The following is a 27,927-nucleotide window of genomic DNA, read 5'->3' as shown; positions in this document are numbered from 1 at the left end:
CAACTTCATATAAATATCTGTAAGTGTTGATAGAAGAAGCATACACACATATTTACGGCTTTCTCTCATACAATTCAAGATCTCCGTGCTGGGCAAACAGGTTTTGAAGCTGTTTGAGCTAAGATTTTCAAGTTATTCACATAATGAAAACCTATACTTTGTTTCGGCCGAATTCCCCCATTCAAATGCATGTAATCGTAGGAAACGCACTGTCTTGACGAAATAAAGCGTTTTTGTACAACTTCATATAAATAGCTGTAAGTCTTGATAGAAGAAGCATACACACATATTCACGGCGTTATCTTATACAATTCAAGATCCCCGTCCTGGGCAAACAGGTTTTGAAGCTGTTTGAGCTAAGATTTTAAAGTTATTCACATAATGAAAACCTATACTTTGTTTCGGGCAAATTTCCCCATTCAAATGCATGTAATCGTACACTGTAAAAACTGTGATTGGGGTTAATTAGAATCTAATAGGAGAGTAATAGTAATTATTACTCAGTAAAAACGTGTATGAGTAGTTTTAATCAAATCTAAGCAAAATTCAACAATTTTGAGATGTTCAGTTATTTAAATTTACGCACTTTTTGGGGGGGTAAATTCAGCAACGGTTTGTTGAGTAGATTTTTAAAAAAATGTTTGAGTACCAAAAAAATTTAAGAAATCTAATAGATTTAACTGATGAAAGCATTTTCATTTTAATCATTGTACACTTCCGCCCATAATCCTTTGTGCCACGTGCAGGACACACGCGCTTCATGAGTGGACATCTCCATTTTGTCAGAGGTAAGACTTCTTAATTTGTTCGAATATAAGACACGGTTTAAACAATAACGTATATCGGTTTTGAGTAAAGGTTTTAAACAGTATGATACGTCAAAATTAGATTAATAATCATCACTGTAATGATAGTATCATATTTTTACACAAATGGCAGTTAGTGCTAGCACAAGGTCAGTTTCCAAGCCTTCACGACTGTGTTACTGAACAGCTTTAACCACATGTTTTACTGTATTAAAAAATATCAACGATATATTCCGATGAGTTTTAACGTCTTTCATCCACGTTTAAAAGTTCATGAAAAGGTTTTGCGCTCAGTTGTGAGTGATTTAGTTTAAATCATTTGTGCCGGATTTTGTCAGCCACAGTCAGTTTTTCGAAGCTTTTGTCTCGATGCAGTGGTTTTCAGTTGTGGTTAATGAAGCTAAAGTGGCTCAGTCCAGCGACATAACTGTTTTTTCGCATCATGCTGTCGGAGCCCCGTGACTTTATGCCGTTATTTTTGTGCCACTATTCTGAGCGCATGTAAAAAAAAAAAGTTTGCAGGTGCAAAGTGTTGCATTTTGAGGAGAAATTTATTTTGAGCCGACAAATGCGTCCTCCTTATCCCTGAATTTGAAGGATGGGTCGGGTGTGTCCTTCGTGGCCCACCATATCCCAGAATTCATAGCGCGGCCCAGCCGAACTCCAGTTTCCAATAATGGCGGCCGCTACTAAGTTTTAAAATTACTCTTACTAATCTTTCTGGGTCACAAAAGAAACTTTTAACATATTTTCAGGCGAGAAAGTAGCTGTGTAAACATCAAATATCTGCTGGGTTTATCAAGATATCGCATATTTGCAAAAGTGCTTCGACGTTTTCGGAGCATCTGCTACCACCAGCTCGATAGCAAGCCGGGAGCTCGAGCGTCACTGAAGCCGCTGAGAACGGCACAACTCCCGGCACATCATTTTCAGATCACCGCGGAGTTTCGCTACTCAGGTTAAACGTAATATATAAGTCACTTAGACAACCTAAAAATGTTATTGTTGGGCTTTTTTCAGTGTTTTATTTGTTCGTGAGTAAATCGGTTTGGCTGAGATTAAAGTTATTAGATTAGATAAAATAAAACTTTATTAATCCTCCGGGATTTTCACACAGCTGAATAAACGTCAAAAAGAAAACTGATTAAATAAAATTGTGAGACGGTCGAGAATTTACGCCAGTGTCCTGTTATATTTTAGATAGCAAGGAGCAGACGGCCGAGTTTATTAAACTCCACCTAGACAGCGGTGACGCTAATCAGAAGGCTAGACCGTCCAATTTCCCTAGCCGTTTACTTCCAGCCTACCCGACCTTCTGAGGACCCGGCCCACGTAGACCGCGAAGGCCGGGTCCTCAGGAGGATGCAGCCCATGAATTTGGACACGACCAGAGTGGCGGAATTTGAAATATTACTCTTTCTGGGTCACAAAATCAACTTTTAAGTGCTCTAACGTTTTGTGTTCGTTTAGAGGCGTTAAGTCAGTGTCAGTGAATTTATATTTACTGTTAAGAGTAAATATCTCACCAGAAAATTTGTAGAATCATTATTAGAAAATAACAGTAAACATCCTTATATGTTTTGAAATGTGTTAATCTATTGGAATGACTGCATATCACATTTGCAATTTTGAAAAAAGGGGGAAGAATTATCTTAAACATCTTTAGTCAGAGATTTTATTACTTTACCTATTACTGTTTAACAAATCTGTGATATCTAGACTTATATATAGATTGTGGGGGGAGGGGGGGGAGTTATTTCATGTTGTGATCTGTCACCAAATTGCTACAGAAACCAGGGCATATCCCCTTTTTAATCTAATAAAGAGTTTCCTTGTGTTATATAGGAACCTCACCTTTAAAATTTTCGCATTAATTTAAACATGTCTTTAACAATCTGCGTGTGTTTGTGTAAATCTTTTTATTTTGGAGACTGCTATTAATGATAATGTTGCTTTCCTTTCAGGTAATGGAAGATCCCTCAACTTAAATTCACCTGATCAGCATGTAGACTGTGCATTATAAAGTAAGTTGTGATAACATGTTATATTAAATTAAACTAATGGTTTTGAAATTGAAGCGGCAGAAAATTATCAAGTTGACCCCACTTAATCTAACTTATTTGTTTTTGTAAAAATAATAAGTAGAAAATAATTGCTTATTATTTGTAGGATTTTTTTATTCTTCTCTATAATCTCAACATCAAATGTGTATAGATACCCATGCTCTTACATTTGTCATGAAAAACTATTTAGATTCTTAGATATATATTTTTCCATCACTTTAGGACCTGCCAAATGGGATGGCAGTGTAAGATATGCAAATCTTTTTCTACTACAAAGGGGAATCTACTACGTCATTACAGATTACAACACGCAACATTTGGTCGTGGACAGCACCAGCCATGTCTGTATGGCAGTTGTCCTTGCACATTTAAAACACAAGGAGCCCTTCGCACACATTTGTCCAGATACCATGCCGCTGAAGAGAGTCCAAGGCCTGGAGTGATCACTGCATTTAAGTGTTTGGCTTGCACTGCTTTTTGCTCTACTCAGAAGGACTATTTTCAGCATATAGGAAATCACTTGAAGAGACACGAAACTGTATTTTGCGTTTTTAATGGATGTGACTTTCGCACAAATATATACAATACATTTCTAAAGCACAAAGGCAGGAGACATACATGTTGTTCCTTAACTGATTTTAAGAAAGAAGTCTTGGAAAGTCATCCTAGTCAGAACACTGACCATTCTGATGTCCCTGAACTCAACAGTGATGAATGCTCTAGTGATGTTGATCCAGAAAGTGCATCTTGTACTGTTCTTCAAGGACTTGGCTTACTTCTACTCAAGTTAGAAAGCACTTATAATGTTTCAGTGAGGTGCATTAATGCTTTGGTTGAAGATCTCTTCTATATTTCTTCTTCAGCATCTGTGGAGGCAGTTAAAAATATAATTGATTCAGCACTGAAATCTAACAAATGCACAGTTGACCACACTATCATAAAGGACTTGGCTGAACAGTTGTGCAGCTCTCATCCCATTAGCAGAGCTCTTGGAGCAGGCAGGCCACTTGGTTCAGCTTTTAAGAGAAATAAGTATTTTAAGGAGCATTTCCAGTTTGTGGATCCTATTGAGTATATTCTTGATGCTCAACAAAAAAAGAGCTTTCAATATGTACCAGTTCTAAAGACTTTGCAAGAAGTACTGAAGAACAAAGATATTGCAGTGGAAGCCTTTTCGAGGTGCTCAAGTAGCACTGGGCATTTTGAGTCCATTTTTGATGGTACGTGTTTTAAGGACAATGACTTTTATGCTGTAGAAGAAACAAGACTCTCTATAATAATTTATGTTGATGAATTTGAGGTGTGTAACCCATTAGGAACCTCTCGAAAAAAACATAAAATAACTGCAGTTTATTGGGTTTTGGCCAATTTGCCATTGAGATTACAGTCTGCCTTAACATCAATACAACTAGCTTTACTTTGCAAATCTGTTGATGTGAAACAGTTTGAATACAAAGTAGTATTGGATCCACTTTTGAAAGATCTTGTCACTCTTGAACAGGAGGGGGTTTTTATTTCATGTTTAGGGAGAAATATTAAAGGCGCCCTACACTGTGTTGTAGCTGATAACCTTGGTGCTCATGCAATTAGTGGACTTGTTGAAAGTTTTAACGGGCCATATGTTTGTAGATTCTGCCTTGGACATTCTTCAGAGTACCAGACATATGAAGTACGGTCTGGGGTCTTCCCACTTCGAAAAAAGGATGACTATGTTTTACACGTACAAGCTGTCAAAGAAAATCCAAATTTAGTGCCTCATTTTGGCTTAAAGCGGTCATGTCCATTAACTGATCAACTTAATAATTTTCACTTTGTGTCTGGATACCCACCAGATGTCCTTCATGACCTTTTTGAGGGAATAGTGCCACGAGAGTTAGCATTGTGTTTTCAAGTTTTTTTGAAGAAGCACTACTTCAGTTTGACTGAACTGAATAATATAATCACATGTTTTCCATATAAGGGCTCAGACAAATTGAACAGTCCACAAGCAATCCCTTCAAATTTTGCTGGTCGCAAAACTATAGGAGGAAATGCTCATGAAAATTGGGCCCTAATACGTTTGTTGCCTCTCCTTGTTGGTTTACGTGTACCTGAAGATGATCCTGTTTGGCAACTTCTTCTGACTTTGAAGGACATTGTTGAGTTAGTGGTTGCCCCTGTTCACACAACACAAAGTATTGCCTACCTTGAATTTAAAATATCTGAACATCGTGTCAGATATTTGGAAGTTTTTCCTGATCAAAGGCTCACACCAAAACACCATTTTTTGGAGCACTACCCTGCTTTAATAGAAAAATATGGGCCATTGGTTGGAGTATGGACAATGCGCTTTGAGGCGAAACACAGATTCTTCAAGCAAGTTGTGAGACACACTAACAATTTCAAAAATGTGTTGCTGACCCTTTCTACAAGGCATCAAATGATGATGGCATACCACATGCAATCAAAAGAGGTGAAACCTGCCCTGCTTGTCACAAAAATATCCAGAATGCCTGTAGATGTGCTGCATCCAGACATACAGGCAGATTTAAGAGCAAGATCACCATCTCTGACTTGTGTGCAGCTTGCCACCACTGTCACCTACAGTGGAACAAGATACACTGCTGGGATGATCCTGTCTAATGGTTCAACATGTGGACTACCAGACTTTGCTGAGATAATACAGATAGTCGTTTTGGACAATTGTGTATATTTCATTGTGAAGTTACTTGCTGCATGGTATGTAGAGCATCTGAGATCTTTTCAACTGGAGGACACTGGCAAGATCAGTCTTTTGGAGCAGCAGAAACTTGGTGACATGTGGCCCTTGGCTTCTTACAATGTGGGAAGAAAACGCTTGGTAACCCTGAAACGTTACATCTGCTGTGAATAATAGGTAAAAAAAACAAAAAACAAAACGACAACAACAAGAACTTGATAACATGTACATCTCCCAAGTATTTGGTATTTGCAACATTTGGTGTGTTGAAGTGTGCTTTTTGTTTTATAGTTTTATATCTCAACTATTGTATAAATGAAAAGTAATAACTAATTTTATTTAATTGAAGGGAAATTTAACTCTGCCCATTTACATTTTATTCTAGGTTGAACAAGATGGAGGCAAAGCTTCGTGTAATTATTGACAACCGAATCGAGAAGTTGGTTCTTCCATCAGGGATCCCACCAACATTGGAGGAGCTGCAGAGTGTTGTGAAGGATACTTTTGGGATTTCAAATGACTTCAGTCTTCAGTATTTTGACCCAGAATTTCAGGACTACTTTACTCTTCACAGAGCTGACCAGATAAAAGACAAAGACACTGTGAAGGTTGTTGGCATCACCCCGGTCATGCTAAGCTTGACTCCGGTTGATGACAGTTTTGGCGGCCCCTCTGGCCAACTGTCTGACTATGACTCCTCATATGCTGAGTCAGTTGTATCCAATGCAGACTCTGCTGCAACTACTTCTTCTCAGGACACCATTATTTTCAAAAGGCAGAAGACCACAGAACGTTGTGAGCCCTGGCCGAAACAGTTTCCCATTCCACAGTTTGCATATGAAACTGAGATGTACCTGGAAAGAGCCTCTGAGGAGTATAAAAAGAATGGAAATCTTCTGCCCACCTCCAAAGTAAAGACTGATATCCTTGAGAAGTTGGCTGAAACTATATTTACATTTACGGCCTATCCTTCAAGTGCACAGGTTAGTTATGTTGCTGAGGCACTTGTGACAAAATACCCTTGTCTCAAGGAACCTGGCTCTTTCTCAGGTTATTATGGTTGGCAACAAAGCATCAAATACAAGATGGCCAATTATCGTACAAAACTTAGAGGGTTTGGTGTTCCTGAGTTGACATGCAATGCCATGAAACACAAGAGTCCAGGTGACCAGAAGTCTGCAAATAAAGTGAAAAAGCCTCGGAAAGCAGAGGTAAATTACCTTCCACCATATCCAGCAGGTGAAGATGAGGACAGTCAAGAAGAAGAGAGAATTCAGTTGCTTACTGAAGTCAAGAAAAGAGACAACAACAAAGTGATAAAAGAAAAAATGGCTAAAACATTTGCACATAGACGTCATGAAATTGTCAACCTGTCCCCCAGCATTGAAGACATCAAAGCCAGATGGCCAGCTTTGTTTGAGGCATCTCATGTGAGTTCCAAATTCATTTTGGGTAGGCTTTTTTTTTTTTTTTTAATGTAATCTTTCAAACTTCAAATAATTTGAGGCTTTATCGTGTCTTATTTGTCATTCAGCTGCAGGATGAGTTCTACAGGATCACCCTGGTACACCTTGAACCCAAATTCATGTCCATGCTGGATGAGTACACTCCCAAACTGTTGGCCCTTTTCCATTCCAAGGGGGGAGCCATGGGATTGAAGTTGCAGGCTATCATAGCCAAGGTATTTTCCACAGACATTTCAGCTTGGAATTTTATTTAAAGAATTTTTTTGTCAAATTTCAAGAGTCATTTGCATGGTGCATAGCTTCACTAACTTGTTTGCATGTTTTTGTCAGTGCAAGGGGATGTCAGGACATCACTGATATAATTAACAACACAATTATGGGTTTCATGTTTTAATTGTATTTTAAATACATGTCTCTTCTTAGTAAAAAAACAAAACAAAACCCCACAAGTACAGGTATTGCTCTCCCTTTCTGACAAACATAAACTAAATTAGATAAAAAACTAAATGACTAAATTAATGTAATTTACTAAAACGACACATTTAAAGATTGAAGCTTACAAGCATACAACTTGTTGAAGCATACAACTTGGAATTGTCTTTACCTATACAATGTTGACAATACCTTTGTGTTCACTGTCAGCACCCAGGCATGTGCATTAACATCAGCTAATTATCGCACATAATGTTCCATGTGATGATAATTTGATATTTAACAGTTTTTTTTAATACTGCCAATTCTCACAGTTTTGTCTTAATAAATGGTCACTTATCTGATGGTAATTTTTGGAATTCTTGCTCATTTTCAGTCACCAAGCAATCCTAGCAATAACATAACCAGAAATCTGGTTATTCAGTGCTTGATGGTGTACCTTGGAGAGTCCATTGATCAACTGATCAAAGAGTACAGTGTAAGTGTTGAAGTAGAAACATTATTCTGTTTTTGTTATTCATATGTGTTTGTGTATGTGTTTGTCAAGTGTCAAATAATTTGAGGCATTATCATGTTTTATTTGTCATTCAGCTACAGGATGTGTCCAGGAAATATTTCATGTGTGCAACTACAGTCAGAAAACCCACGTGTTTGTTGTTTCAGGATGCTGATGAGGATAGTGTGTCACAAGATCTTTCTGAACAGAGGATGAAAATCTACAAAATCAAGGCTGTTGGATCTGAGGAGGATGACATTGGCATTGTGCTGGAGGGTGTGAGAGTTATGCCTGCTCTGGGTAATTTTCCAAGAGCATGCGCAATGCTGGTTGGATTGACATATGCAGTCGATCTTGCCTATCCCAAAGAACTAAAATACACCTTGGAAGTATTCCAGAAACTTTTCCTTGAACTGGATTGTGCTAAGCTCTCACCAAAAGTGAACAGCCTCAAGAACAAGTTGTTGGCTTAAACGAGGACTCTGAAAGAATGAAAGGGAAGTAAGCTCACTGAAAACATTTGGTTTGTCTTTGTTAGATGCAGCTATCTTTTCAGTTTTCAAGTTAATTTCAACTTATTCATATCTTACCCAAATGACCTGCAATGTGTCAGGCTGTATTTGTGCTCTTCATTTTAATGTTTGTTTTTTATTACCTACAAGTTTCTTAGGAATATTCTGTTTGAAAGGCAACAAATTGGAGGAATCACTAGTGAAGCTTTTCTTTGTTTATAGTGTATGTTACTATAAAACATTAGTTTAAAACAACTTTAAAATTTAACAGAAGTGCAGTCCTGTAGCTGTAGAAATGTTACTTCCTCTTACATGTGTCTTAGATTTTCTCAGGTTAAACATCCAAATTGGGATAAAAGGTTGATTTACATTATTGATATTCCATGTACATGAGTGAAAAACCTTTGTTCTACAGTTATATTGAGTGATTCAATTTTTTTTTTTTAAAGTTTTTGTTAGTCAATCATAAATAAGTAACAGAGATAAAGGAAACAGTAAAAGATATTCAAATTTCAGGTTCATGTTGATATTACAGTCTAATCTAAAGATTCATTTCTTTTTTACAAAACTGGTTTACATTCATGCAGTTCCTTTATGTTGCTGTTGCTCTGTACACAAAGCTGTGTGAAAAAACTGTTTATGACACTAAAACAAATTTACAGCAGTATGTATTTTGGAGATCAGGAGATTGTTGATAAGAATTCAGTGTATACAAGCAGAAAAATGTTATATTATAAATTACTGTGTTTTGTTTTCCACAATAAAACAAATTACTGTTTTGATGTTTTCTTTGTGAAATTGATTCATTTTACTCAAAAAATAAGTTAAATTCATTTGATTGTCTCTTATTATTCAGTCATTATTTTTAAGGTTTATTTGGAAAATTATTGAATCCAATTTGAGTTTTACTGAAAAAACAAAAAAAATTCATTTCTTTGTAAGGGATATTTTAGGAAGTTTTTATTAAACCTTTGCCAGATAGTTAGTAAATTCAAAGTAATTTTTCTCAGAGACTTATTTCATATCAATTTTTTTTTTGTTAAAGTTGGGCAATTTCAACCTTCAGTTTGAGATTTTGTCCCTAAATCCAACCCATATTTACAGTTTAATTCTATTAATATCTACTTTTGTTTTCTATTTGAATTTGATTAACATTTTCTCTACATTTTACATAAATCTTTTGAAATTAAAATCTACTTAAGTATTTCAAGTGTCACTTTGTTGCCAAAACTTTTTTAAGTAACCTCTAGTCACAGTTTTTACAGTGCAGATGAAGATCAATTCAAAGATCTTATGAACAATGCATTAAAAGGATCCCTGGGATTTGGAAAGGTGTAGCTGCATACATGAACTGATGCTGGGAAGCTGTGGTTAAAACCTGTGGCCTTTTGGGATGAAGTTGTTATTGTAAGTGTTCTTAAAGGGGATTGCTCCTCGCACTCAGGCTTCTTAAAGATTTTACATTTTAAAAGTGTTTTTACAAATGACTGTTCATTGTGTATATAGTTATATTTATAGTCCAGTTAAGACAACTAGGGTATGCATGCATCAAGCCATGCAAAATAAGTGGTGTTAAGGCCAAAACAGAGAGAATAAGGAGGAGCTTCTTCCCCCAGGCTATTCGGGCCCTGAACCAGGTGTAGGACTGTACTCTCCCACACACATCACTATAAGACTGGACTCTCACACACATCACATCACCACACGCACCACCACACATTTCCTATAATTTCCTATAATTTATAATCTTTATAATCTCTCTCTGCTGTTTTCACATTTTTATTTATTTTTATTTTTATTTTTACTGTAAATTCCTAAGTTAATTTGTAAATTTTGTAGTAAATTGTAAATACTGTAATACTGTAAAACTTTTTTTCTGTCATTTAATGGTCGGGCATTGCGCAGCTACAAGCATTTCACCCCCATGTCATACTGTGTATGGTTGTGTGTGTGTGTGACAAATAAAATTTGAATTTGAATTTGTTCAGAGTTTTTCCAGGAAATAGTTCAAATGACAATTCATCTAGAAATATTCTTTTGAAAGATTGTTGTTTATGTTCAATTATAGTACACTGCATAGAGTGTGTGTTTTTTTTTTTTATTATTTATTCATTTATTTATTTTCAAGATGTACAAGAGATGCCAGACAAACTTTGAACTAAAAGACACTGACTTTTGTAAAATAAAATATTGTAATGTGGTGTCTTGTCTATTTAAAAATTAAATTTGAGGCTTACCTGTAGGAGCCATATGAGTTGTTCCTTTTTTGACTAAGTGGGTTGATTTAAATGGACTCACTGTATTGGTGCACGGGTGTGGGGCGTGTCTCATGGGTGTGGTAGATGATAAATGTGGTTGCACTCACCTGTTCACCGCACCTGATGTTGATGAGCAGAAAGGTAGGGTGGGCATGAGGCAAAACTTTCTGTTGAGCGCAGCTTGAATGATTTTGATGTATTTTGACTGTAACTTGATGGTTTTTGTATATTTGAGTACTAATTGATGCCATAGGCCAAGTTTGGCATAGTAGTTAGTGCAGTTATTGGTGAGTTGCAGTTATTTGTTTGTGCAGTCTGTGCACTTGTTTAAAAGTGGGGGAAAATCCACTTCATATCAATCAAATCAGATGGGGACATTTTTGACCCCTGAGGACCACAGGTGTGATTATGTGCTGCCATTTAAAATTTATAAACACTTGGAAAAAAAACTTTCTCACTAAAGTTCAACATGCAGCATTCTTTAGTTAGACAAATAGTCAAAATTATCTAAACAATTAAATATTTAATCTTGTTTTATTTTCGCTTAAAAAACAGGGTGTATTTTTTGTAAACAAGGTCTGGTGGCCCTAAAATGTATAATGTTGGGTAAATTTTGTGTTAATGTGTTGGTCTTAAGCATTGACTATAGAAAAGATGGACGATGCGACCACGCCTCCTACCATTGTGCAAAAATGAAGCCAAAATATCCCGCTTGTGGAGGCTGCCATCTTGCAAATTTGGAGCCAGAGTCTGCGCAGTAGTGACTTGAGGTGGAGCGACTGTTTAACGCTCCCGCCCACACACCCGCTGGACGTGACCGCAAACACACCCCTCTACACTTTTTACGTAGCCTGGCGGCTTGAGTTTTTTGCTGGTTTACCACGACTGACAACTCGTTTAATTAAGGTAAATACAACCATGTCACTGTTATAAAAAATACACACACCTTATCTTATAGTTCTAAAGTCATTCTGTTGTTAATTCGTTTGCTAGAATAGCCGCTAGCATACGCACTGTGTTGGAGGCTTGTTGCTAGCTAGTTAGCGATGCTACACACCTGCTACTCTTAATAGTCTTCAACACTTATGGGTTTTTTTTATCCATTTTCAGACAGCGATGAGATCAGCTGCACACTCTACAGAGGCCCAGAATTACTGTTAATATAAAAAATATAATTCTGTCCTTTGAGATTTTAACATAAGACTGTGAGTGTAATGGATCTAAAACTGTTTAAATCTCTACGGCCGGTAACATGGAGACTTTAAAAACATCAGCAGAACGTTTCAGTAATGTAGTCTAATTTGTTCTTTTCATTTAATAATAGAGTCCATATTATATCAACAGCTACATTCACACTGGAGAGAAACTAGTGAGGGAGACCATCAGGACCAAGCTGGGTTTCCTGGGTCCAGAGGTTTGGAGAAACTTCTTCCCTTTCTTTCATCACAGTTGTCCTGTGCCAGAAGTTCTGTTGACCCGCTGTAAGAGGCATCATTTAAGAAACACCAGGAAGACTGAAGCTCGTCGCATTGATCAAGCAGGACTCATGATCTTCACCAGCAGCTCCCTCACAGGGAAATCTTCAGCACTCCTCCGTAGGCCTGCCCCAGGAGATGGATAAACCCAGCATTTCATCAACACTGTGATGAGACCTTTGGTTTGTGTAATGTTATAAATACTCAGATACTCCCCAGAGGCTCCGGACTTTTACATAAAGATATTATATTTAGTCCTGTAGAAAGTTATATATTTAAAAATATGTGATCCTCTCTGGTTACTCTGGTATGAATGACTCTGAATCACTTTATGGTAAATAACACACTGTGTGTGTGTGTGTGTGTGTGTGTGTGTGTGTGTGTTTTTAAAAAAAAAAAAAAACTGAAAAAATTCCAGATGACAAGTTTGTAGTTCAACATACAAGTGACGACCTTTGACCTTCATCAGGTTTTATTTAATTGTGTCAAAGAAAATCTCATATGCTCTTCATGCAGCTGAGTACAAGTGTTTAAAACGGAAGCTGTGCAGGTCTGAGATCAGCAGCTTTGTGAAACACCAAACTGAGGTCCTGTTAATGCTGATATATAGTGTTACATGAGTGTTTAATCCTTTTGTTTTTTGTCTTTAACTTTATCAATAAAACAGCTGCAGCTTTCACTACAGCACGTGTGGTACTTTAACCTTTGTACTGTTTTCATCAGTTCATTTTGCAGTTAACATGTTGGATGATCTGTCTGCTGTCACTCGATGGTGCTGAGGTCTGAATCTGAGGGCAGCTCCTGTAATCACAAAGACAACAGAACCATCAAACTCAGATATAAATTTTATCCCTCAATATTGAAATAAAGCCGATTCTTCTGTCCTCACACACTCAGGATTTGAAGTTCTTCTCTTACATTTTTTTCAGTATTACAGTACACTACAGTACTTTAATCCATAGTTCCTGATTAATGAGGAGTTACTGAAGTACAAGCTTTTTTTAAAAATTGTTACTGTCTTTACAGATGTGGCAAGAGACTGAAAACATGCTGTTGTTTGCACATATTTAATATTCAGCTCTGCACAGGAGCTGAAGCAAGGTGCAGCCTGTTGCTTTTACAGTATAATACTTGTAATAAAAGTACAGTAATAGTAATTAGTGACTGAGCAGCCCGGGGCGTTTCTCTTGATTTCTTCAGTAAATTCATTCACCTGCACAGCTAAACAAACCCTGACAAGCCGAGTGCTCATTTTAGCTAGCTAGGTTTCAGGAGCTAGCTAAAGACGGTAGATACGGATTAGCTTACAAAAACGTTTAACTTACCGAAAAAGTGCAGCGGGTCCTTCTGTCGGGTAGTCCAGTTTACTGAAGAACACCTCAGGTTAAAACCATTGACTGTAGAGTCAATGTAGAACAGAGACAATTGAAAGGTACAAATGTGTTGTGCATGAAACGAATTCAAACGTGCTGCAGATGTGTCACAAGTTGATCTGGCTGTAGGCTGTGGCACTTGGCCAGAGGTGGCGCTGGTTGACTCAAGTCCATATTAGTGCACAAAGTAAACTGCTCGCTTTAGTTGTGAAGGAAAAACGCTGAAACCGGAGAAATAAAACGTGCGAGGGGAACGATAACGACGGCAAGAGTCTCCCGATCGTTTACTTTTGCTGTCCTGTGAACAACATCGGCGTGGTGTTACTTGTTTGCTGTTTTTGCGATCGCATCGCGCATGAGACAATCACCAGGTAAACTCGCCACATTTTTAAACATTTTGTTGTTCAACAGCATCAAGACTGACGGAGTGTGTTTGAGATAACCTCACAAGTGTCACAGATGACACATTTGGCGTTTTTTTTGCTGGTTTGTCGGTAGCAGCTCCTGAAACGCAATTCTGCCACACATCTGTTCGACCAACGCCAGTTGATCTAAACGCCAGTAGATCTGGAACACCGGTAGCGCAGCTGCAGGGCGCAGCGCTAACAGCTGATCCCTAATGTAAACAAAGGAGCCATGCGCCGAGTGTCCTAATACGGGTGAAAAAAAGAGGAGACAGAAGAAGAGAAAAGTCAACATAACTAGCACGAAGCGGTAATGCATGATGGCAGAATCTGATTGCTAAGACATAAGTTAAAGCTTAAGAAAAGTAAAGAGGAAAATAAGAAAGAAGCTCAGAAATGAGCAGAGCTTGCTCTGCTCATTTCCTGTTAGCTGCCATAACAGGTAACACAGTTAAGGTTTCAGAAAAAGTATTCTGTCGTTTGTTTGCTCGATCATGCTTTAAACACATCAAAATGCATAGTGGTATTATAATACAAGTGAATACTGTGACAAGCACTGGTACTGAATAGGGAATCACTTAGCAGCAAGGTGAATCGGTGATGCATTAGTGTGATCTGGTCTGCACTTCCTCTTCTTTGATTGGGTGAAATGAGTTGAAAGTAATTGGATGAGGGAACCATGGGGAGTGCCCTGCATAATTTCAATAAAACGCCGTTTTAAACGCCGTTACAGCTGGCACAGAACGCCGTAAAAAAATACGCCGTTCAAAGATGCATAAAAACGGCGTTTTCTGCCGAGTGACGTAAAAAACGGCTTTTCCGTCTGTCTTTGAACGCCGCTTTTTATGTCACTCGGATGGTGCGTTCAGGGCACCATCCGAGTGACGTAAAAAGCGCCGTTTGTCGGAACAGAACGCCGTTTTTTTTTCGGCGTTTTGAATAATTAAACGGCGTTTTTTATGCCATTTCTTAACCAAACGGGTTAGAAAAGTGGCGATTTTTGGCACTAAAAGCACTGTTCCCGATACGAAGTAGGCGTCTGACTTCAGGTGGATTTATTTTTTTAAATTGATGAATTAACTTCAAGCACCCTCTAGTGGTCACAGTGTGGCTTTGCTCCTCTAGCTTTGAACCTTCTTTGAACCTGTTACAATGATATGAAAAGTTAACCCTTAAAGGATGGTTTGCTTTTCATGTTTATTCAGTTCATTAATAAGTGTACCAGCATTAGCATCTATCTATCATCTTTCAAGTTTTTGTGATTGTTTTAAATCTCAAAAGTTTTCTCCTTCTTGTGAGTTTCCATCTTGAAAGCTGCAGACAGATAACTTTACCTTAAACTCTTCAAATAAAAATAACTTTTCTTGACTTTATTCAAGCTTCTCATAAGTAACTATGCTCTTTTGTAAAACTACAATAGAACGAAACAAAAATCAGTTTGCTAAACAGTTCAAACAGGAATATAAAAGTCACTCTAAACTTGAGCAATTGTCTGTTATTGGGCTTAAAAATGTCAATATAATAGTCTTAAAAATACAATATGTAAAGTATCCAAGGCAACAAGATAAAAGAATAATTCATAGACAAACACCTGAGCTTTGCCACAGCTGTAGCCAACTGATTGCACTTTCTTAAATATTTAAATGTTTTCATACTGAGAGTATAATATCAAGAGAATCTATTGATTTATGTCTACAGATAATAACGCATTATTGATGTATTGTGCCTTAATCACACTAACATATTAGCAGACAACTGGATAATACACAAATACAGCAAGCTAAGTTTAGGTGTTTTGGAGATTAGGTTTGTGGCCACCTGAGGCCTAAAACTATTTTCTTTTATTTTGCTTTCCTTTGGGCCATAAAACTAATGCATAAAGAGCCAAAATCAAAACAATCTGCTGAAAGACTCGAAAAACCCTCATAGATCACATAGATCCCTAACCCTGTGTGTGGCAAAGAACCATATATGGTAATCATATTTGAAATAATTATTGAACGAAATCACAGAGGTAAAAATCTAATTCTCATGTCTTCTCATACTCTCTCCACTCTATGTTGGAAATGTTACATTTTCAACATAAAGTATTTCACTGAATGCCCTATAGAGGGTTTTAGGTGATACTATGACTTTTAATGATAACTGTCTCCAGTCTTATCTTGATCTTAAACTCTGGCTTTCTTCCACAGTGTGTCTCCACCCACCCCCAATCTGGATGGCTGCCCCTCCCTTAGCATGGTTTTGCCAGAGGTTTCTTCCTGTTGAAAGGGAGTTTTTGCTTCCCACTGTCATCAAGCCCTTGCTCATAAGGGGTCCTCTTATGGGGCTTTCTCTGTATTATTGTTTAGATCACCTTATGATATAAAGAGCCTTGAAGTGACTTTTATTGCAATTTTGTGCTGTATAAATAAAAAGAATTGAACTGAACCTGCTTTATTATTTAACATTTTCTTAAACAATAAAGCAGGTTCAGTTCAATTATGAAATGTATTTCAATTATCAAATGTATTTTACATTTGATAATTAAAAAAAAAAAGTAATTGTTGTTTTCAGTTAAATTGTTCTCCCAAACATTTTTCTTTTTATCATTCTAACTTGCACACCTCAAAAACTATATACGTTAAAAATACAAAAGTTACAACAGAAAAAAAGTCAGTTTCATCTTTCTCATATAGGGAGATATAGGGTTAACATTAGGGTTGCCACCTTTGGTGACTTAGACCTCAGAGGGTCACTTTTGTTCATTTCATGGTCATGACACCGGTACAAAAACTTATTTGCCTCATAAATCTTAGGTGAATCACTTTGCAGCTTTCAAGTGAGAGCTTTGACCCCTGTGTGGTATTCTGCTGTGCTCTCCCAAATTGTTTCACTAAAAAATAGGAGAGCACAATTCTAATTTTTCATATCTTTATCTCACGTCTGACAGAGCCTGATTGAAAGAGATGGAAAAAATGTTAACAATGTGAGAGACGTGTGAGACAGACGAGCACATAGCCAGACAGATTCTCGGGTGCTAGTAGTGATATATCAAGTCAATGGAGTGAAACGGATGTGTACCCTGAATTATCTGCTCCACTGTTGGCATGGAAAACTGCCAATCCCCTGAATGAATGATGTCGGCCCTGCATGCTCAATTGAGTGTGTGGTTATCTGCCTAAAAGTGGATGATTGGCAAGAATTCTCTTGCCAATCATCCAATGCGTCTGTTCACATTGCTAAATAATATTATTATATCGTGTATATCTATAAATATCGAGATTAGTTTTGTAGTTGTGCACTATTTTTCAGCACTCAATATAACATTTTCTCTGATGTTTTACATTTTCTCATTATTGCCCTGACTTTCATCTGACACCAGATGGCGACGTTGGCTTCAAGATTCTGCAGCATTCCCAAGCCACTTCCCCTCCCTTCCTCCTCTCCCTCCTCCTTCCTCCAGATCGGCGCGACAGTCGAATCCTCTCGCCATGCCGGTCACGCCCCACACAGATATCAGCCTGTTTTCTCCAACACGGGCGCAATCACATCTCTCGTAAACACATTGTTTGTGCACAACATCCTGCGTAGACATCTCAAGGCTACCCTGCACTTTAACCCTTGTGTCCAATCCGCACCTGAGCTGCAGCTCTTGGATACATTTATGCCCAATAAAGTTAAAAGCCTGCCACCTTGCTATAGCATTTCCGTGCCAAATGGCAAGGCATCAACCCCCTCAGTGCTATTTTTAACCATTATTACAGCCATCAGTGAGTAAAAGCCTGGACGGCAGAAGCACAGGTGAAAAACAGACTGATTCATCGCAGCCGATCATCACTGCAGTCCTGTGGAAAATGGTGGGGATTTGGTGGCTGTCTCTTATTTTCCCACTTTATTTAATTACCATAAATACAGCATTTCTATCCAAACCATCCCAAATACAACACGGCTAGAGAAGTCAGTTGATAAAAAGTGATCCATAAAATGCAAGAGTAAGGTGGCGAGAGCTCAGAATGGGCAGGAGAAGCTCTCACCCTGGCAAAACCCAGGCATAAAAGCTCCCCTTATTTGGATTCAGACTGTATCCTGTACGTTGGTTTGTGTGAAGCGCTTCATCCAGCAAGCGTGTGTGTGTTAAGATACTGTGCAAAGCTGTTTCAGACTGCTAGCTGGGACCATTCATAGCCGTGGTTTTAATGCAGTATCAATATAATGCCCACTATGTCAACAACAAGAGCTTGGTTCTTTATTGACCAAAATGCCATTACACACACACACACATATGCAGACATCGACACGTGCACAGACACACATTAAAGCACCATCTCCCTACGTGTGGGAGACTGAGAGACCATCACCATGGAAACAAACGTCATGTAGCCTAGTCTCCCACCATCCACCACTGCCACCCCCCCCTTCCACAATATGAACTCCCCCCACCTCTCTTTTGCTGCCTGTCTACATGCTTCTGCGTTTCTCCTTCTCTGTTTCCCATTCTCAGCATAATCCGTCTTTCCAAAATACCCTCGCAGTCTTTCTCTTTCAGTCGCCACCTACAAATTTCACCAAATCTGTACAATTTTCCTCCATTGCTGTGCCATTTTCCCCTCCCTTTTTGCATGCTAGAACCCCACCACCACCACCCCCCCAGTGTATGTGTCTGTTTGTGCGTGTTTGTTTTGTGTGAGAATTTCAGTGGATGATATAGCTTGTGCATGGGGGATGGGGTGCCAAGACAGATGAGTGATTATGATTTTACCCAAGCAGAAATGTATCTTTGCTCTTCCCGTCTCCCAACACCATTTTCTTTCTTATAAGCAACTGATCAGTGGATTTATGACCTGTGCATAATCAGATGATTGATTATCAGGTTTGAAAATGCGTAGTGTCGTACATCATCATCTTCATCAGCAGATCCACAATGAGTGTGTTTTGTTTTTGTTTTGTGAGTTTTTTGGAGGGGGGAGGTCATAAATCATGCATAAACCCAGTAATCCTCGTATGTGTATTCTAATCTATTCTTTAACTGAATTCTGTTCAAGATGCATGAGAACCGTAGCTCAGGTGGTCTTCCATCTCCACATCTCTGTTTGTTCATAGCATCCTGGGAGATGTACTATCTCCATAATGTTCGGAGCCTGATTGATATATTACAGGAAAGTTTCTAGGCGTATCTCACTCAGTATTCAAGCGTGAACTTGTCCCTTGAGCGGTTTTTGCACATGAGATTCAGAAAGCTTTGGGAGAGCTGGGGCATTGTCTGAAGCTGTCAGTGTCACATGGAGCACACAGCAGGAGATAAGCAGCTTCAAACATGTCCTCACTAGAAATACACAGTTTGGTTTTGGCAAAGATGCCGTCTGGGTAGAGGAAGAGCCAGGAGGTAGGATGCCACTTGTGCTTTGTCCCGGTCTGTGTATGAGCACTATGGATGCACACCTCCACTGGACGCTGGAGTGGAGACAAATCACACTTTTCCATCTGGTAATCCGATGGATGAGTCTGAGCTTGGCGGTTGCTCATCTGAATGCACTATCCCAAATGTAAAGTTTGGTGGAGGGGGGATTATGGTGTGGGGTTGTTTTTTAGGAGTTGGACTCGGCCCCTTAGATCCAGTAAAAGGAACTATTAATGTTCAGCATACCAAGACATTTTGGACAGTTTTATGCTTCCAACTTTGTGGGAACAGTTTGACATGGATGAGCAAGTTTGGTGTGGAAGAACTTGACTGGCCTGCACAGAGTCCCGACCCCAGCCTGAGAGAACGCCTTTAGAATGAATTAGAGTGGAGATTGCGGGTCAGGCCTTTTCATCCGACATCAGTGTCTGACCTCACAAATTACCTCCAAAACTCACCAAAACTGATGTATTGAATATTATAGGTGTTAAGGGGATAAAATTGCTTTAGCATCCATCACCTGTCATTAGTTTTTACTGCTGATGCTTAGCTCATGTATCAGGGATGAGGTGCCAGGACTGATGAAAGCGACCCAATTCTACTTGACCCAAGTAGAATTAAAAGGCCACAAGTGTCCAAGATATTAGGAAATTTCCCTTCAGAAACAGTACAGCCAGCTGGAGAGCAGAACCAACAATCAATCCTTTGATCCATTTGCCTGCAGAATGAGACTCTTCCACTTGAGACAGCTGTTTGCCTCTTCTTGCACTGGATTGAAAAAGCCATCTTTGATCCCAGTGAAGTGAAAAATGTTTGACTTCAGATTCATTCCATTTATCCGCAGCTGCGCTCTCTATTTTTTCTGATCTGCTAGCATGAGCCTTGGGGGCAGGATCTGCAAACAGCACAAATATCACAGTACCAAACTGGACTTTCACCAAGAATGCTATAATAACCTGCCAACTACAGAGAGTTTAACTTGTCGTTAAAAAAAATATTAAAAACAAAAATAATATAACACAGATATAACTCAAAGTGGAGGCACAGAAAAAGCCTGCTTATAAAAATATGTCTTAAAGAGGGATCTCCTATAACTAATAATATTAAGAAAGGCTTTTTCCAGTCTAAGTGTATGACTCCGGGTCAGGCAAAATTCACATTCAGTCTGTGGAAGACTGTAAGGCTGTAAGTGATCTGAGGTATGTAAAAGTGTATGCTGGATGTAACTGGAGGGCAATGTTTTAAGTTTTAGTGGTGGTGAATACCATTGTTACAATATCTTTAAAGCCAGACACAATAACAAAAAAATCAGTGGGTGATTGTGCTGAAGCACATTCAGTTCGACGCAGCACTGTCTTTGATGTTTGAGGGTTTTGATGACAGCAGCTCTGCAGATTTAGATGCACCTGAGGCTACAGATGATGCAGAACTAGTGTTTCTTTTTGAAAGTCATGATTCAGAAAATGTAAAACTACAGTCAGAGTAAGACAATAACAAAATTAGCGCTCCAGAGGAGACTGATGAGGTGAGAGAATCTTCCTATTGCTACCTTAACTGCCTCAACCGTTTTTTCTGTGAAAGCCAAGTAGTTTTCCAGGACAAACTTGCAAAATGCAGATGCATGAAGAGCTCTTGACCACATAATCTCCCGGAAAATGCCAGCTTTGAAAGTGCTGTGGTCACAGCTGGAGAAAAGGAGGAAGATGTTCTGCAACTTCTAAAAGCTGATAGATGCTCTAGCTGCAAAACAGTGGACCAATGAACATTTTGCCGCCAACCACACTCCAGTCACTAGCATGTGACTGTGATTAGCGATTGCTGAATGACTGATTCGTGCTTTGGTCGGTGTCTCTTTTTGAGAAGGTACAGCAGGTTTCTGTAAGACATAATGCAAAGTATTATGTTCTGGCTGTACTGAAAAACTAAGGGTGACTTTTTTTCTTTTGTGTAAATCATTTAAAATTTTCCTGAATGAGAAACCCACTGTTTTAAACTCAGAAAAGGTTGCAAGTAGTTCAGATTTATTATACGGTTTATATCTGCCTCATACATGCCTTGGGTCACTAGAAGATATGAAATAATATTGGGAAAACGACCTGTGTGTTTGAGGGTTAATGTTATTAACTGCACCCACGGCTTTCCACTTATTACCTGTCAAAACGTTTTCCCAGCAGATGTATAGAAGGCTTTCGGCTGGACTGACAGAACTGTGGCTGAGTTTGACTTTGTATCCTGTCTCAGTTTGTGCTATTAACCTCCAAAGAACCGAACCGAGCATTTTTAATTTCTCTTTGCTATTTGGGCTGATTGGGACCTGATGATGGTTTAAAAAAAAAAAAAGAAAGAAAGAAAAAGAAAAGAATTAAGTGATTTTTTTTAACCTGATTTGTGTTTCTGAGAAAAATGAAGTGAAGAGGCACTACAGCTTAGTTGTTCCCCCCTCCTTTGTCCTCCTGTTTCCCCTCCCTCTCCCCTCCAGAGAGGAGTTAAACAGTCTGATGGCGTGTGGGACAAAGGAGTTTTTAAGTCTGTTGAGTGACAGGTTGCTTCTCCCAAAGACAAGAACCAACAGACTTTTCTGGTTGTTTATGGCCGTGTGCAGAGGATGCCCAGCATTGTCCATAATGTCCAGCAGTTTCTTTAGTGTCCTTTTCTCTGCCACTGTCACCAGAGTGTCCAGCTTCATGCCGACCACAGAGCTAGCTTTCCTGATCAGTTTTTCCAGCCTGGATGAGTCCTTCTTCGCTGTGCTGCTCCCCCAGCACACCACAGCATAGAAAAGTACTCCAGCAACCACTGATTGGTAAAACATCCTCAGGAGCTTCCTGCAGATGTTAAAAGACCTCAGCCTCCTGAGGAAGTACAGTCGGCTTTGGGCTTTTTTGTACAGGTGCTCTGTGTTGCATGACCAGTCCAGTTTGTTGTCCACCCACAGCCCGAGGTACTTGCACCTCCACCTCCTCCCCCTCTATCTGAACCGGCAGTGGACCTGCTCTGGACCTCCCAAAGTCCACAACCAGTTCCTTGGTCTTTGAGGTGTTGAGTTGCAGGTGGTTTGAGATCCACATATGAGGACATTCACATTAAATTTCGATCAAACAGTGACAGTATAATGTCCTCGTAAGTCCATATCAGGCCCTTGTAGAGCAAAATTTAGTATTTTGGTCTAGACAGCCAAAATGTGATGTTCACATATGTCAAGGCTAAAAAGCCATGTACCAACATAATATATTTACAGCACCACTTAAAAGTCACTCTCACCTAAGTCCTTTGAGTGTTTCTGCTGTTAGACCTAAATTATACTCAAGGTGGGCTGAAAGTCCAAAACTGTTAAAATAAAGAAGAAATAAAAAACAATGACAAATAAATTAATGAATATGCACGGCTGCTGCCCATTTTAAGCAGCGGATTAATTATCCTCTGAGGTCAATTAATAATCAGTAAAAGGCTGACCTTGTCACATAGCGCTCTCATTAGCATGCTAAGTCAGAAATACATAAAATAATGTTAAAAGAAATAAAAGAAAAAGAGCATGGAATAATAGTAAGAGTAATAATAATAAGGGAATATTGACCAGAGGGATAGTAATAATTATTTTATTAAAAAATGAATGTGTCATTAAATATAATGAAACATTAAATGTGAATAACAGGTGGTTAAACCTGTGTAAAGTACCTTTACACAGGTTTAACTGTCCCCTATTCAGTCATAGGGGGACTTTCACAGGACTCTACAGTCCCATGATAAACTGAGCAGGTTGTAGAATCACCTTTAGCAGCAAGGTGACTTTATCAGTCTGTAACAATGTTGTTTTTTGCAGTGTCTCTGAGCATTTTTGTGATTTCCATTTATTAATTGACTGAGTGATTTGATTTTTTATTCTTGGCAATGCCCGTCTTTCACATATCAAACTTCTGCATTACCACAAATCTCTAAAAGCTAAATAAAATCCTAAAAGGATAAAGAGGGAGCTAGAGTCAGTCAGTCACATTTTGCACGTGCCCACATGGAGAAAAGGTGAACACACCTGTGTGGGTGGAGACAGGGTGTGGGTTTTAAATGGAAACCTATCCCACTTACATGAATGACAGCCTCATATGTTTTCATCCTTTTAGCCAGCATTAGCCGAGCTGTGAACAAGGCCATCTGTCTAAATGTCCTGTTGATGTAGGGCACTTCCTCGTGTTTACTGGGGTTAGTATTTGCATGCTAGCAGACCATTCAGTTAAATTATAAACTGGCCTTTTGTTTAGGTGTGGACTGTGATGGAAGAACAGGTTTGTATGAAATTTGTTCTAGATCTAATGGCCAACTCCAGGCCTTGAGAGCCGGTGTCCTGCAGAATATAGATCTCACCCTGGGTCTACACACCTGAATCACATGATTAGTTCATTACCAGGCCTCTGGAGAACTTCAAGACATGTTGAGGAGGTACGTTAGCCATTTAAATCAGTTGTGTTGGATCAAGGACATATCTAAAACCTGCAGGAGACCGGCTCTCGACGCCTGGAGTTGACCCCTGCCAAAACACACTGAAAATTGCAGCAACTGGGCTTATTATTTTCAGGTCCTGCTAATAGAAATGGAAAATGAAAGGAGTGGTCCAAACGTCAAATCGCTCAGTTCTTTTGGTTCTCCAAAACACAGAATTCGGTAAAGGTTGAAGATACTCCCTTATCATCAATGGTGCCTTAGGCTGTTTCCGTAGAAACAAACATGGCTAAGTAACATCCCAGTGACCCAGTGTTGCACTTTCAGTAACTTATGAGGACATTTCAGCCTATACAAAACAGATTAAGCTCAATGTAAATGCTTTAAATCTGCATTCAGTCTACTTGATTATGATTTATATTGTATAAAAGTCTGTAGAAAAACATCCACTGCACTCCTTTACAGAAATATCATTTATGAAAATCAAGTTTGAGGTGTCCCATCGGATATGCCCTGGCACATTATGCCTGCTTTCACAACAAGCTGGCCACAATTTAAAAATGCTCAGCTTTAAGCTTCATCCCAAGACAAAACCCAGCAGGTGAGATCTAGGCCCATTTTTTATATACAGTCTATGATTACACTGTAAACAAGGATTTCAGCAGGTAGTAACCATCACAAAGCAATGTAGCACAGCTACATATTCACTAAGATCCAGACATGCCTCCTGTAGCTCTTGCTTTCTTGCTTTCTTTCTGCTCCACTGACCTGTTCATCTTAACATGCAGGTGCTGATCCATGACAGTTCACGGTAAAGGCCATCCTCTCGTACTCTTCTTTCATCTGTTTTCAACTTCTCCCTCTATGCTTGCTCTTGCTTTCATCTCCCCTCCTACCCTCCAATCCAAACCCTTCCCTTAAGGTTAGAGAGAGCCAGGCAGTGTGACCTTGGAGTAGTGGAGAGATGGATTTTGGAGTGTGTTCAGAGTGCTGCATTTTCTCAGGTGCTAAGGTTGCAGAATTGTTCACACACGAAGGTAATCAATGCAATGCAGTTCTTTACAGCGGGTTTGTTACTGGTTTAACATGAGGTCTTTTACTGGAACTGACCGGCTGATTAGTAACACACCAGAGACAATGGAAAGGATCCAGTGATTGACTGGTTGTATCCGGACAGCAATGCCAAGAGACTAATAGTCTGTCATCCATCAGCTAGGTCAAATACTTCGTTAGTTAGTTAGTTTTCATGTGTCATCTTTGACTAAAGTTGCCTGTTTATGAACTTTTTTTCCTCTCACTTCTCGTCCTTCTTATATAGAACCATTCAGACCACATGTGTCAAATTTAAGGCCTTCAGGCCAAATTCAGCTGCATATCAATTTAGAGTTTCAGTAACTGAGAATTAATTAAGTCTCCATTGTGTGTTCTGCACAGTGATGAGATCCTGTGCACACCCCAAACTGAACACACACTCCACTGTGCCTGCCGGCTGATAGGTTAGCTAAAAGATTGGCACAAAAAAGAAAGCTGATGCTAAAGGCGGACAATTGCAGAAGAGCAGTAGTGTCAGACTCACTACTTCTTTACTGAGTGAATAAAAGCCTGTCTTTTGTGTCTTTTGCAGAAGGTAAGTGGGATTTTAACTATGTGCTCCAATTTATTAAGACAGCTATGTGTCCGTTTCACATGTGTAAAGCTTAATTTGTTTTTATATACTTGAAAGGAGCATGTGGTCTTAAGTTTTTCACCTTTGCTTAAATAACGCTGACTGATTACCATCAAAGGAAAATTTCTTTAGAGGTTTGCAAATGCAACAAAACTGTGCAAAGGTTTTGAGTTACTCATCATTTATTTCAGGAACATGTGATGTAGGTTCAGCAATTTATTGAGAAATGCATACATGCGTATAAATATCGTGGTGCACAAGGCAGAAAACTCTGCATGGACAATGAACCCTAGAGAAGCCTATCTATGACTGGTGTTCCATTGTGTGTTTTTCTGTCCAGGCTTTTACTGCACTGTCGGTGCATTTCAGTATTGTGTTGATGAACTAAGCTGCTGCCAATTAGATGTTTTCCAGATGGTCTGAAATGCAGCCCCAAACCCATGACAGAGCCTCCTGTTTTACGCATGGCTGTAGACACTCACTGTTGTACTTCTGTCCTGACCTCTTCCTTACACATTGACAACACTTTGAACAAAAGATTTCCTAAGAACATGACTTTGAGATGCCATGAATAACTAAAGGGACCACATCAAACAAAGCTTGTAAACCCCGCAATTAAGTTTGCATTTCTCTGAAATTTAAATCTTTTTTAGAGTTTGAGAGTACTGAAGACAGAATCTGGTGTTAACGTTCCATTTAAAGACACAATCTGGACTATATTGCTTTAGTCGATAGACATCCAAGGCTGAATTGATTTGCTGCTCTTCTGACCTGTTGAAAGCCAGCAGCCCTGAAAGAGGTCACATGACTGGGTTGTTTAGTGTGGGGCGGGCTTTGAGATCCAAGTTTCTGACAGCAGGAAATGTGATGCAACGTGAGTTTCAGGGTGATCTGGGTCACATAAAGAGCAAATGTGCAGTAAATGTGTATCAAAAAGGGAGAGAGAGAATGTGTGTGTGTGTGTGGGCCATCTGTCCTGACAAGATTACTGAAGTCAGACAAGAAGTCTGACTGGACCAGATTAGAGTAGGAATATAGGGCAGGAGGAAAAGAATGAGGGACAGAAACAGAGGAGGACGAGGAGAAAGATGTTGAACATGACAGAAAGCAGCGGAAAGAGCAATAATGTATTTTCAGTGGAAATACGCAAAGTGCGTTGCTCTCTTTTTGAGTGACAACGATGCAAAAATGAGTCAAAAACTGGATTTTAGGGACAACATGAGAATTTTCCTCTGCGAGTGTGATGTGTCATAAACACAAACCAATGAATGTAAAGCACATCTTGAATTCACAATGTCCTGTGTGTGTGTGTGTGTGTGTGTGTGTGTGTGCGCGCGCCTGCGTGTGTGCTCATATATGTTTATCATGCAGGTAGTATCGAATGTTGACTGCACCCAGGAGACGAACGCTTCGACAGAAAGCTGATTGCATCACCATGGCAACTGGGTCCTATTTTCCCTTATCCCTTGTCTATGTCAGCTTGAGTGGCGGTTGGTTCGATACGAGTATCACCCTCACATGCATAAACATGCTGATTTATGACTCTTTCTCGTCTCTGTCTCTCTCATACACACACACACACACACACACACACACACACATTCCCATACATATAAAGATTAGACTTTACACTGTGTATGTGCGTGTTTGTGTCACGACACAAAGTAATCATGAATTCTTACATAATGCCCATTTCACTTTGGCTGCTTTGGTGCTTCATCCACTCATCCATTCACATTTCATTTTAAAAGACTACAACTCTCCCACTGATTACTGTCATTCAGACCACTGATATAAATACACACATATATATATAGTGATGGCCATTCATCCACTCTTTTCTCCCAAGACGAGTGACAGGCTGGCGAAGAGTTCCCCAAGCTGTTGCCTTGACAACCCTGAGGAATATTTCTTGGTGGCCATGACAACCGATGATGCACATCCGGTGTGGTTGGCGGGTTTTTATTTAGACGCCTAGCGGGGGGGGGGGGGGGGGGGGGGGGGGGGGGGGCGCGTTTTGTGTGTTTTGGCATTTGCGTGTTTATAGATTTGCACGTTCATGTAAATACCATGTACTGTATGTGAATACTTGCAACAGCTGTCACAGTGAAGGCCTGCATATGTCTGTATGTGCAAATGTGTTTATCTTATACACAGGGGAGTTTATGACTGTGAGTAGGGAAAGTGGTTTTGAGCACTTATAATGTAGGAGAGAAAGTTGGTTGTGGCCTGAACTTTGGGAATAACTTAACACACATCAGAAATTACTTTAAGTACACTGAAAGTGAAGTTTACTTTTTTTAAACAAATATAAACAACGGAAATTTTAAAAACACACTTCTGAATGCCACCAAGTCAAGCAGTGATATTGACATAATTATGTTCCGTTTTTTTGTTGTTGTTGTTTTTTCTACACTATGGGAGCCCCAGAACCAAGATATAGATGATCAAGGACACAGGAAATAAC

The 27,927-nt window shown here is 39.2% G+C and overlaps 1 protein-coding gene and 1 long non-coding RNA gene across 5 annotated transcripts; one reads left to right on the top strand and one right to left on the bottom strand.

Moving 5' to 3' along the window:
- Positions 1-438: 438 nt before the first annotated feature.
- On the top strand, positions 439-9,279 carry LOC146493719 (uncharacterized). 4 transcript variants are annotated; one of them, XM_085147683.1, is made up of 6 exons: positions 439-788; positions 2,771-2,830; positions 5,953-6,997; positions 7,102-7,248; positions 7,842-7,943; positions 8,129-9,279. In XM_085147683.1, the coding sequence occupies exons 3-6, from the start codon at positions 5,963-5,965 to the stop codon at positions 8,432-8,434; spliced, it is 1,590 nt and encodes a 529-aa protein (XP_085003809.1). In that variant the 5' UTR covers positions 439-788; positions 2,771-2,830; positions 5,953-5,962; the 3' UTR covers positions 8,435-9,279. The 4 variants fall into 4 exon arrangements, with proteins under 4 accessions (XP_085003809.1, XP_085003811.1, XP_085003812.1 ...); XM_085147685.1 differs by lacking the exon at positions 439-788 and having other exon boundaries at positions 1,664-2,830; XM_085147686.1 differs by lacking the exons at positions 439-788; positions 2,771-2,830 and adding an exon at positions 2,994-5,744.
- Positions 9,280-10,241: 962 nt separating this feature from the next.
- On the bottom strand, positions 10,242-27,266 carry LOC146493718 (uncharacterized). The gene is made up of 2 exons (XR_014871799.1): positions 13,532-27,266; positions 10,242-13,007 (listed from the first exon to the last, which is right to left on the bottom strand). It is a non-coding gene; the product is annotated as an uncharacterized LOC146493718 (long non-coding RNA).
- Positions 27,267-27,927: the final 661 nt, after the last annotated feature.

The sequence above is a fragment of the Neolamprologus multifasciatus genome, chromosome 22, assembly GCF_963576455.1.
Source record: "Neolamprologus multifasciatus chromosome 22, fNeoMul1.2, whole genome shotgun sequence".
Taxonomy (NCBI): domain Eukaryota; kingdom Metazoa; phylum Chordata; class Actinopteri; order Cichliformes; family Cichlidae; genus Neolamprologus; species Neolamprologus multifasciatus.
This window is presented reverse-complemented; position numbering and strand designations above follow the sequence as displayed.